The 12,304-nt window shown below is 56.7% G+C and overlaps 1 protein-coding gene across 1 annotated transcript in view; it reads left to right on the forward strand.

The window, feature by feature from the left end:
* ALPK1 (alpha kinase 1) overlaps window positions 1-12,304 on the forward strand; it is a 116,075-nt gene that overhangs the window by 84,697 nt on the left and 19,074 nt on the right. The window contains exon 4 of the mRNA XM_055141919.1: window positions 7,078-7,272. Coding sequence (XP_054997894.1) covers window positions 7,078-7,272 — 195 coding nt within the window. The remainder of the gene's footprint in view (window positions 1-7,077; window positions 7,273-12,304) is intronic.

Consider the following 12,304-nt stretch of genomic DNA (forward strand, 5'->3'; position numbering starts at 1 on the left):
CCCTTGCATGTTAGTCTTATATTGTGTGTTTTTATATTCCACAAATTACTGTGGGGAGCCTCCTGAGAGCTGGTCAGGGGGGCTCCGGGGGTCTCTCCCCCAGTTCTAGACCTTCCTGGCCGGCGATTCAGTTGAGGGCCTGAAGATGCAGTGGTTCTCAGGCCCCGCACGTTGGGGCCCACAAGGACCACCCCAGTGAAGACGCAAAGCCTGAGTCTTCGCCCCTGCACTCTCTCCAGCCCCATTTTCCTTTTCTTTACTTTCTCAGTTTGGGAGCCCCCCGAAGTGTTCCCAGGCTGCCCTTGGTGGGGCCTAGGAACTGTGTGGTGTCAGGGGTGGAATCTGGCCTCTTACATGTCAGAGCCTGCTGTCCAACCCTTCGCACCAGCGCCCGTACCCTGATCCACACTTGTAAAGGGTTACTCCGTGGTCCAGAGGGCCCCGGCAGGGTTTCACGTGCTGGCCTGGCACTTGGCCAACCCTGCTTCATCCCCGCCACTTCTTAATGGTCCTCCAAGGGCCTCCAGGAGTGGCCCCTGCGCACAGAGCCAGGAGGAAGCCCTGAGCACCACCAGGTGTGGCCCAGTACCTGCCCCCCGCGCCCCCATGCACACAGGTTGCTGCGTGAGGTGTGGGCAGGGAGGGGGAGGGAGGGGGTGGCAAGATTCTAATAAAGACTGGGGCTAAAGCATTACTCTGGAGCTGCAAAGTGACCGGGACTGAACAGAGGTTGAGGGTGGAGATGACAGGGTTGCGGGTGGACGGGATGGAGAGAGAAAAGAGCCACGAGCCGGAACCAAAGCCCCAACGTGCTGAGAGCTGACCATCAGCACGAAGCTAAAGTGTCTTTTCTTTTTTAATTTTTTTTTATTTTATTGAATCACGTGAGATAGTTACAAGCTTTCATGTTTGGGTTACAATCTCACAATGATCAAACACCCATCCCTCCACCAGTGCACATTCCCCACCACCAATATCCCCCGTATACCCCCCTTTCCCACCCTCCCCCTGCCTCCATGGCAGACAACATTCCCCACACTCTCTCTCTACTTTGGGGCATCATGGCTTGCAATACAGACACTGAGAGGTCGTCGTGTTTGGTCCATTATCTACTTCCGGCACACATCTCCCATCCCGACTGAATCCTCCAGCCATCATTTTCTTAGCGATCCCTTCTCTAGTCCAGCTGCCTTCTCCCCTCCGCTCGTGAAGCAGGCTTCTAGCACTAAGTGTGTCTTGCCTGAGTGTGTGACTCTGATGAGGATAAATGGACGGTCACTGGCTTGCAGGGAGGCCCCCTGGGCACCGTGGGCTCAGAAGCAAGACTGAGTGCAGAGGTGAAAGCTGCGGGAAACTCTGGGGCTGAGTCAGAAAGGGGGGGAGCAGAATCTGGAGGCGGGATATGGGGGTCTCTCACCGCCCCCAGTTGAGGTCCTGAAGTCCTAATATTCAATGTGATGGCATCAGGAGGCGAGGTCAGCAGGCCTGGGGGCCTCATGAATGTGATTAGTGCCCGTGAATGAGATAAAAAGGGGCCCCAGAAAGACCCGGGCAGCAGATGCTTGTGTGAGCTGGGCCTGGGCCCCAGACTCTGCATCTGCAGACGCCGCGACCTTGCACTTCTCAGCCCCCGGGCGCACGGGCGCTAATCAGATTTCTCCTGCCTATGGCAGCGCATGTCGCCGGCTGTGTGGCGTTTTTGTTGGCGCAGCCGGAACAGAGTAAGACAAAGCAATGGTTACGGGCAGGCTTGTGGACATGGGCACTCTCCTCCCCGACCACGCAGACAGACAGAAGCCTTGGGCAGAGGCAAGGAAACGACGTGTCAGGGGAGAAAAGGGCTGTTTCTATCCGCTGTGCCCGAGAGCAAAGAAGGAACTGTGAAAATGAGTGTCTCGGGTCTTCGAGGAATGGATGTCACTGCATGCCATCCCTGTGGTGGGAGTGTTCAGGGCCTGGTGGCCGGAGGGTGCGGGGTCATGCAGTTCTGGGGAGAGAGCCAGGCTCCTGTGTGCACTGGCGGTTGTTTTCGTTGTTGTTGTTTTTGTGTTGTTTTGTTTTTGAACTACACTCGGCGATGCTCAGGGAGTACTCCTGGCTCTGCACTCAGGAATTACTCCTGGTGGTGCTCACGGGGACTGTATGGGATACTGAGGATTGAACCCAAGTTAGCTGCGTGCAAGGCAAATGCCCTCCCCACTGTGCTATCACTCTAGCCCTGTTGTAACTCTAATAAGAAAAAAAAAATTTTTTTTAAGCTTCCTAACTGCTGATGGGCCAAACGGCAACTTCCAGGGTCTGTTTTATTAGTTGTCTTGCTGCGGGTCGCAGGGTCCTGGGATGTGTGGGTGCCTCTGTGTGCTCCGGGGGCAGGCGTGGCTTCACCTGCCCCGTCTGCACGGTTTACTGGCCCAAGGAAGGAAAGACAGGGAAATATTGGCAGGCCTTGGGCAGCCACGTTTCGAGGGTCCCGCTCCAGAGGGACCAGCTGGCCGCCAGCCTCGCCCGCCGCTGCTGTGCGTTCCTTGCTGACGGGTAACTTTGCGGCCATCTATCACTTCTCATTTGTTTCCCCTCGTCATCCCCCACCTCGGGACACGTGCCCCTTCCCCCTGCTTTTTCCAATCTCCGGATTTGCTGTGCAGCAATAATTCCCCGGATAAAGCTCCTGCCAATCGCAGCGCCAGGTGGCTTTGGTTCTGAGTGGCCCCCCAGCCTTTCCGCCCGCCGTCCCCCGCCCAGCGCCACCCTGAAAACAGCTGCCATTGTCATTGCTCTGCACACATTTCAGCGCTGACCCTGAACCCTAGCTGGGACCCGGTGTCGGTGCTCAGCTGCGGGAGGGGCAGCGCCAGGGACCGCCACGTGGACCCACCTCGCCTTGGCGCTCTTCGGCAGAAGCCCCTCGGGAAGGCTCTTGAGCATTGTTCCATCATCTGCGTGTGGAAATCTCATCGTAAAGTTTTGTTCCTTTACCGCCTGACTCAGTTTCCCAGCCGTGAAGCTAGGTGGCCAAACTCAGTTAGAACCCGAGACAGTCCATCCTGCAGACAGATGTGGAAAAATAACTTTGGGGGGGGGGTGTATGTGGTGTGTATGCATGCACATGTGCACACACACACTTCTGTACTGGGTGTGCATGTAGCTCTGTGTGTTTGTGCATGTGTGAGCATGTATCCAGGTGTCTACATGTCTGGGCATATGTCTCTCAGTGTGTATGCACATGTGTATGTGTGTGGGTGTGTGTGTGTGTGACTGAGTGTGCCTGTATCTGGACGATTACAGTTCTGTGTGTGTGCATATGTCTGCATGTGTGCATGTATGTGTGTCTGGGTTTGTGTGTGTGAATGTGCATTGTACATGTGTCTGGGTGTCTGTTTCTGACTGTGTGTGTGTGTCTGGATATGTGTGTGGGTATGTCTGAGTGGGTGCATATCTGTGTGTCTGAGTGTGTGTGCATATGTGTGAATTTGTGTACATGTGTCTGTGTCCATATATGATGGTGTGCATGCATGTGTCTGGGTTAGTGTACATGCCGGTGCCTATGTGGGTATTGTGTGTCTGAGGGTGCCTGTTTCTGAATATGCATGTGACTGCATGTGTATATGAAGGTGCACGTGTGCGTGTGAAAGCATGTGCATTGTGTGTGTGTGTGATCATGTGCCTGAGTGTAGACACACACACACACACACACACACACACACACACACACACACACGGTGAGTCCCTCTCCTGGGCAGTCCCTCCCTTTTGTTTATTACTCAGCAAGGAAGACTCAGCTAGGCGGCGTGTGGGCTCTCACAAGGGAGGCAGAGAAGTCCCGGTCACTCTAGCTGGAGTCTGTCCCTCCCTGTCCCTCTGAGGCTGTGATGCGACATAACAGGATTCAGGGTATTGTCAAACTCTCCTTGAGGGCAGGGCAGCCTAGGCCCAAAGCCCCCACCCAAAGGAGGGTGAATCCGATTCCTTGCGGACCAATATGCATCTCAAAGGCCCTGGGCCCAGCCAGTGGGCTAGGGGCCCTGTGTTTTCTTTCTCTTTCCTCGTGGGGCCACGGAGGGGGCTGGGGGAGGCCAGGGGCCCCCTTTCATGTTAATCTAATTGTGCATCACCCGGGCACGCTGGGTCCCATAGGGAAACCGTCTCCCACACCCTGGCCCGACGCGGCTCTGGCCGCTTTCATCACCCTCCTGCATCGGGGTCCTCGCCGGCCTTGGGGGAGATTCCCAGGAAGGGGGGATGGGGTGAAATCTGCTCCGCTGCTGAGGAATTCGCTCCCCCCGCCCTTGGCAGCAAATGAAAGTGGGTATTAATTTCCCAGCGCGCAGGAGCGCAGGGCTGCGGGGAGGACCCCCGTGGCACACGGCCCCCTTCCAAAGCCATGGGGACGGTGGTCCCGGCTTGGCTTCTCTGCACTTGATGTGGGGGAGATTTTGGAAAAAGATGAGAGATGCAGAGACAGAGACGGGGAGGGAGGGGGCCGGGGGCGGGGGGGGGGGGCGCGAGCAGGGCCGGTTGCAGAGTTAAATTATGCAGGTGCAGCCCGGCCAGGTCACCCAGAATAGGGTGCTTGGACAATGCTATTGAAGTGCTTATTTTCCTCCTGAAGAGACACAAACAGATGCAAACTTCTGTAAACACTTTAGAAATGAATTCAGTGAGTTTGGCCTCTCAGCGGTGCTCAATGGCTGACAGAAAAATGTCTAATTAGTGCAAGTGGAAATAATAGGGCCACTTGGATTCTTTCCATCCTCCTCCAAGTCTACTTTTCCAAGGCGCTCAAAGGCCTTTTGTCTGGCAGGTCACCCTCTCTCAGGCTTTTGTGCTCCGATCTATTAAGAGGAGAAGGGGGGAAAAATAGATTAGGCGACGCTCGGTGCTCGGGACGCGGCGTGTTGGCTCGCTGGCTGCAGCAGGACGGGCTACAGGGCTGGGGTGCAGGTGCCGGGAGCAAGGGGCCTCCGCAAAGACGGGGCCACCGCCTCCCCGCACTTTCCTGCCTGGCCTCTCTCGCCTGCTGCTGCTGGTTCACCGTCCCGGGGGCGCCTCTGCTCAGAGCTGGCAGGGAGGATGCCGGGACAGGAAGGGAGACCCTGGCCTGTCCCTGAGATGGGTCCGGCCCTCCTGCCTGCTCGCCTCCCATTTCCTCCTTCCTAGACGGAAAATCCCTCGAGGGGAATTCTGGGCGTCTGACTTTGCTCACTCGCTTCTGGCACCGGTGGCTGGGGAGAGGCAGAGAGAGAAACGCCCCCTCCCTGCCCCCGGCCCGGCCCTCTGGGTCCTTCTCTGCGGCAACCCTGCACGGACAGATGGAATAGTAGGAGCAGGCTTCACTGTGTGTGTAGGGGGGGGTGGGGGGGGTGGAGCCATAGCAACAGTGGGTCGGGCACCCGCCTGGCACGCAGCTCTCCTGGGTTCCATCCCTGACCTCTCACAGGCTCCCCCGAGGGCCACCAGGAGGAATCCCTGAGCACGGAGCCTGGAGTCAGCCCCTGAGTGTTTGCTGCATGTGGGGAAAAGGAAAACTAACAGATGCAAAGGAAAACGGATGCTTTGCTGTGTGCCCGCTCGAGACAGTGCCCGCGCTCTGCCGTCTCTGATCCGGGGGCCTTCCGTCTTCTGTCAAGTGCAGACGACCCACAGCTTCTGCCACTGCCGGGCTCCCTGAGGCTTGTCCTTGGAACGCGCCGGGCTGCTCCTGTCAGCCGTCCACAGCTGTGCGCCTGGAGACGACAGGGTCAGCCGCGGGGCTGACCTTGAGGTTGACCGTGGGTGCACCTTGACGTTCCACCCTGCAGTGCCCGCCTCCCAGCCCAGCTCCCGTCCTGGCTGTTTCCACCCTCCCGATCCCGGCGTCTGGCACCGTGGCACTGTCGCATTTGGGGAAAGTGTTCGCCCTCATCATCTCATCCCGAGTTCTGTTGCTTTGAGCATCCTCAGGTGCTCGGGTGGTTACTCCTGGCTCTGCGCTCAGGAATTACTCCTGTCGTATGGGGTGCCGGACATCGAACCTGGGTTAGCCGCATGCAAGGCAAGCGCCCTCCCCACTGTACTACCACTCTGGCCCCTCATTCCAATTTAAAGTGACTTAGGTCAGGGGCTGGAGCGATAGCACAGCAGGGAGGCTGTTTGCCTTTCACATGGCTGACCCAGGTTCGATCCCCGGCATCCCACATGGTCCCCTGAGCACCGCCAGGAGTAATTCCTGAGTGCAGAGCCAGGAGTAACCTATGAGCATCTCTGGGTGTGACCCAAAAAGAAAAACTATAAAGTAAAATAAAGTGACGTAGGTCAGAGCAGGAAACGAGAGGAAGCGGCCGAGTCTGGAGTTACGGAGTCAGAGGGTCAGGCAGCGTCTGGGGTGCTGTGGACACTCACGATGCCCAGCACGGGACCGCGGGTGAGCGGTGCTCCGCCGTCGCTCGGGTGTGAAATGCATCTCCAGAACTTTCTCATCATCTGCGTCTGCTCTGTCAGCTTTCATCATTTTTGCCCGTGTGAGTCTCTCTGCTTGGACAACCACAGCTAAACCTTCCCCTCTGCCCCAACTCCTAGCAAGCATTGTTTTATTGTTGTCTGTATGGATTTGCTGTTGCTGGACACCCCATCCATGGACTCAGACCACCCCCTGGCAATTGGCTTACTTCACCTTGCTTCATGCTCTCAGGGCTCTTTCCTGGTAAACGTGAACTGGGAGCTCCTCTTTTTCAGAGCTGACTAATACTCCATGCCATGTATGAACCTGATCTTGTTTTTTGTTGTTGTTTTGTTGGATTGGGGGCGGGAGAATCTTTTGGGGTCATACCCAGCCGTGCTCAGGGCTTACTCCTGGCTCTGCTCTCAGGAGTCACCTCCTGGCGGTGCTCAGGTGGCCATATGGGATGTTGGGGATCGAACCCGAGCCAGCTGTAGGCAAGGCAAGCTCCCTACTCTATGTGCTATTTCTCCGGCCCATAGAGGCTTTAGGAAAGTCCATTCCTGCCTTCCGGTCTCCGGGTTCTGTGGTTCTGGTTCTAAGGAGGATGTCAGGAGACTCAGCCAGGGGCCTTCTCTCTCCCCCTCCCGGTCTTCCTGCAGGCAGCCCTGAAAGCCAGCATCGAGGCCGGGGACAGCGCCACGGCGGCCGCCATCGTGTTCCTGAGTGACCGTTTCCTGTACGGGCTGGACCTGTCAGCGCCGCTGCTGCAGGTGGCGAGGGGCCTGCACCGGTGGCGGCCGGCCACCCCCCTCGCCCCGCAGGTGGTCATCCGCCAGGCCCGGCTGGCCGTGCATGCAGGTAGGCGCCGCTCAGCCCTGGGCCCGGCGTGGTGCCCCCACCCGCCCCCCGCCGCCCCCTGGACTTGTCCCCCCACGTGCAAGTGGCCTTGTCCCCTACCCCCTTGCAAGTCGCGGGTTCCCCGGCCCCGCCTCCTGCCCGCACAAAGGCCCCGGCATAAAGGCGCGGGGCGCCAAGCGCAGAGGAGAGACTTGTGAAAGGCTGTGGGAAATACTAATTGGCCCTTTTGTCTTCCGACAGCTCTGCCCTGCTGCTTCCAAACAGGGCTGTGTGAATTGCCGTGCTTCTGACCAGGGGCCTTTCAAGAGCAGATTAGAACCCCACTATTTTCTCTCGGGGCTCCCGGCCGCTTTCTCTACGGCCACTTGACCACACGACCATGAGGCTGACAAACCCACTCCAGTCACTCCAGGGCGTCTCTCCCTGGCCCCGGGCACACCGGGCACACCGGCGCCCTACCTGATCAGGCCTCTCCCCTCGCCCCTCCCTCTTCTGTCACCTGGAGTGAACCGGAGAACGAGCCCGACATTCTAAGGCAGGCCGGAACGCAGAGCGGGCAGCTGGGCAGGGCAACGGCCAAGACCAAGGCCACAGGCAAAGGAGTCTGGGATGGTCTGAATCACCCTCGGCTCATTCTTAAAGATGAACGCGCGGAGGGGGCAAAATGGAAGGCGAGGGTCCCTCTCTGAGACAGGGCTGCTCCCTCCATCTCCTTGGTCTTAGCTCACTGTTGTTTTATTACAAGGTGTTGGGTTTGTGTGTGTGTGTGTGTGTGTGTGTGTGTGTGTGTGTGTGTGTGTGTGTGTGTTTTAACAAAGCTCCTTCAGGGCTTCACTTCCTTTGAAATGGAGCTGTTCTGGGGCTGGAGCAATAGCACAACGGGGAAGGCGTTTGCCTTGCACGCGGCCGACCTGGATTCGATTCCTAGCACCCCATATGGTCCCCTGAGCACCGCCTGAGTGCAAAGCCAGGAGTAATCCCTGTGCATCGCCAGGTGTGACCCAAAAGCCAAAAAAAAAAAAAAAGAAAGAAAGAAAGAAATGGAGCTGTTCTAAGGGCCCCATGGGGATGTGGCTAAAGGCAGGGAGGAACCCAGGTGAAAGCATGCAGAGGAGCAGGCTGTTTGAGAAGACCGTCATTTCTCCAACGCCCCGAGCCTGAGCCTCTCGCGCTCCACCCATAGTTGTGCGTGAGTCAGGCCCTTGTCTTTGCATTCCATTTCCCAGGGTGAGTTCAGGGACATGGATCGAACTTAGGGAAATTTTCTTCTTCCAGTTTTACGCCCAAGTTTTGGATCAATCGTGGAGAGACCAAGTCCACATACGATAATGCAAATGCAAAGGAATTTTATTAGGAGCCTGAGCCAGTGCCAATTCGAGCTAGGGTCCGAGTCTCATCCAATGCAGGGGAGTCTTGACAAGGACCCGACTCCAAATCACAAGCAGTTTACACAGGGTTCAGAGTTAAGAAGCTATATATATATATATATACATATATATATATACACATATACATATGTGTGTGTCTATTTTTAGCATCAGCCCTATTACAAACTGGTCAGCAGTTAGACAATGGTTAGTAATAGTTTCTAAGGAGAGTACAGTGACCCCTCATGACTGGCCAGACCCAACTGCGCAATTCCTTGTATCACTTGTATCACTTGTCATCCCGTTGCTCATCAATTTGCTCGAGCGGGCGCCAGTAACATCTCCATTCGTCCCTGTCGCATGCTAGTGTAGCCCAATGGCGTCTGCTTGCTCCAGGAACACGAAGAGCCTCAAACCGTTCGTTCAGGGTCTTGACAAAGAAGTCTGACCATCTTGTAGGTGGGCAGCCAGGCGTTCTTTTGACTTCCTGTGGAATCCAGTCAGTAATGGCTCTAGTCCAGCGGTCGTCTCCAAATCGCATTACGTGTCAAGCCCATCTGGTTTCTGACGCCTCGGCCCACGAGGCAGCGTCCCTGATCCTCAGTCGTCGATGGAGGTCGGAACTCCGGATTCCTTCTCTCAGCAAATCATTCAACGGGGAGTTTACCAGAAACTGCAAGTTCTGCCCCGGGGCAACAGAAACGGGGGCCTAGTTGGGACTTACCGTTAGCTGCTGCTTGTCATGGCGTCAGTCTCGCCCTCACCTCAGGTGTCCTGGCTCTGGGCCATTTTATCATGTTCGGGGACTGTGCTGCCTGGGGACAGGAGAGAACCCCGTGACATGCCTCTGACGGTGTCCCAAGGTGCGGGAGCCGCGAGGAGGCGTTGCCCGGGGGCAGGGAATGGTGAAGACGGACAGGCGCAGCGCCGTCGCTATGGGAACGCAGAGTCCAGCCCTTGCAGGGGGAAAGTCTCTCTCTGTCTTCTTGGTTTTGTTTGGGGTCACATGCAGCAGTGCCCAGTGCTACTCTCCCTGGCACCGTGGGTCCCTGCGGGGCCGGGCATCCAACCCCTCAAAGCATGGGCTCGGCTCTGATCTGAGACGCCTCTCGCCCCTGGAGGGACGTTTCCTGTGGGACACAAGCGGAACGTAGCACCAAGGGCCGGGGGTGGGGGGAGAGACACATGGATGGCTTTGCTTCTCGAAGCCGGACTAACCCCTCAGCTTCCTTCCGTCTGGCATTTCTTGCATGTCTTTAACCAAGGGGGCAGGGGGTCTTTCTCCTGATAGGGAGGGAGCCTCGGCTGAGGGAAGGCGCTGGGGGACAGCTGGGCTCACCTTTCTGAGGGTAAGGGCCCCTCAGAGACCAGCTCGGGCCTGAGCCCGCTCAAGGTAGCTTGTCTCAGAGGCCCGGAGAGGTGGGACAGTGGGTCAGGGGCACCTGGGCTGACCTGGGTTCCTTCCCCAGCACTGGACATGGTCCTCTGAGCCCGCCCCGAGTGATCCCTGAGCACAGAGCACAGGAGTAAGTGCTGAGCACCGCTCGGGGTGGCTCCGAAGCCTCCTCCCACAAAAGGCAGCTGGGAGGGAAAAGAGAGCACTAAGTCAGCGATGCTCGGAGGGCTCGCTCGGGGTGGGAGATGCGTGCTGAAAGTAGACTATGGACCAAACCTGATGGCTGCTTGTTACCTGTATCGCAAACCATAACACCCAAAGGGGGAGAGAGAGAGTGAGAGGGAATGTGCCTGCCCGGAGGTTGGGGATGGGAAGGGGTGGGGGTGAGGGAGGGATGCTGGGAACACTGGTGGTGGGAATGCACTGGTGGAGGGATGGGTACTCGAGCATTGTTTGATTGAAACATAATCACAGAAGTTTGGAAGTCTGTAACTGTATCTCACAGTGATTCATTAAAATTAAAAAAGAAGAAGAAGAAGAAGAAAAAGAAAAAAGGAAGTGACAGAGCCCTGTGGGGTCTCTGGAATCCCAGGACGGAGCTGAGGGGGCCAGACGGTGACTAGAAGTGGATCAGAGGAGAGACGAGGAGGCAGCATGGGCTTCCTGGGGCCTCAGTGACCAGCCTTCACCCATCTTTCCCAAGGGTCAGGCCTGGGACCCGAGCCTGGCCAGCTCTCTCATGCCTTCCTTCAGGAGGAACAAAACCTTCCAAGCCCGGCTCCGAGACAGAGGCCTCGGCACTCTGTAGCCCCACACGGAGCTCTGACCACACGCGCACATGACAGGCGCTGCATTTCGACCGCCCCTGCTTACCTCGCCCTGGTCCCTCACTCGGGGGGCCGTCTGAGCGAGAGCACCCCTCGAGTTCTCACCCCGCGAGTTATCTCATCATACGCTTTGCTACTATCAATCCAGGATGTTGCACAGTGAACTTGATTCACAAAGAAGTCATTTGGACTTGCCAAGGGTGATTTTGATTTGCAAGCGTGTGAATTTTATTTGCTGCGTATGGACGGGCGGAGGATGCAAAACTAGTAGACCTTGAGTGTACACAAATGGGCAAATGCGAGATGGCTTTCGGAATGCCAGAGCGAAGCCGGTGATCCCCAAGTCTGCATATAGACCACATGGCAGCTGGAGGGGTTTCTACCCGGAGGAAGCCCGAGGGACGGTCTGCCACTTCATATTTTTATTTATTTTGGTTTGGGGAACCGCCTCCTGCTATGCTCAGGAATGACTCCTGGCTCTGTGCTCAGGGGACCATCTGCAGTGCTGGAAATGGAACTCTCACGCCAGCCCTGCAGCTGTCATTTGAATCCCTGTTCGGGGACCAGAGACCCAGCCTCGGCCCTCTCTGCAAGGGGTGAGCTGTTCGCACAAAGCTTCAAGCTGCCAGTCCTAGAGGCATGCACAAGCTGCAAAACGGGGTGCAGAGACCCCACCAGCCCACCCAGCGACGTGGCAAGGAAGGCTGCTCCCTGCCCGAACTCTGGGGTGGAGGCCAAAGAAAATCTCCCCAAAGAAATAAAACCCCAATCCTGTGCCAAATGCATGTGTGGGGTCTCAACTAACTCTATTCACAGGAAGTGTTTCTTCCTCTAAATAATTCGGGTGGGGGCAGGGGACCGACTTGCTGTTGAAATTTCTGGCAATCGAGTGCAAAGCCCGGGCTCCAGGAGAATCATCCCCATCCGCCGATGATTCCGATGCAGGAATCCCACAGGGAAATCGCCTCCACTGAAAACACCTTCAGACGAAGTTTAGAAGCAGCGAGAGGAAACCAGGATAAGACAGAACAGCAGATGCGCGACCAGGAAAAGCCAAATCCGAGCCGCGGCGTGAGCGGCCTCCACAGCCATTGAATGTTCGCTCACCTACTCACGTGTCACGGGCGTCAGAAGGCAGATGGAAGCATGCGCTGGCAGGCCAGAATTTTCAGAGGGTTTCATTGCTCTTGGTCAATGCGGAACAAAGATGAGGACTCTTCTAGATCAATAAAGAAGAATGACGTTTTTAGAGGGGTCAAATGCAGGCTTTGCATGTGGGAGCCCCAGTTCAATCCCCAGGACCACATGGTTTGCTGAGCATGGCCAGGTGTGGCCCCAAAAGGGGACAATATTTAAAAGGACTAAGGTTGGTTTTGTTTCTTTGGGGGGGGGTGCAGTTTAGGGAGTTGCATGCTCAGTGGTGCTCAGGGTTTACTCC

The sequence above is a fragment of the Sorex araneus genome, chromosome 6 (assembly GCF_027595985.1).
Source record: "Sorex araneus isolate mSorAra2 chromosome 6, mSorAra2.pri, whole genome shotgun sequence".
In the NCBI taxonomy this organism is placed as follows: domain Eukaryota; kingdom Metazoa; phylum Chordata; class Mammalia; order Eulipotyphla; family Soricidae; genus Sorex; species Sorex araneus.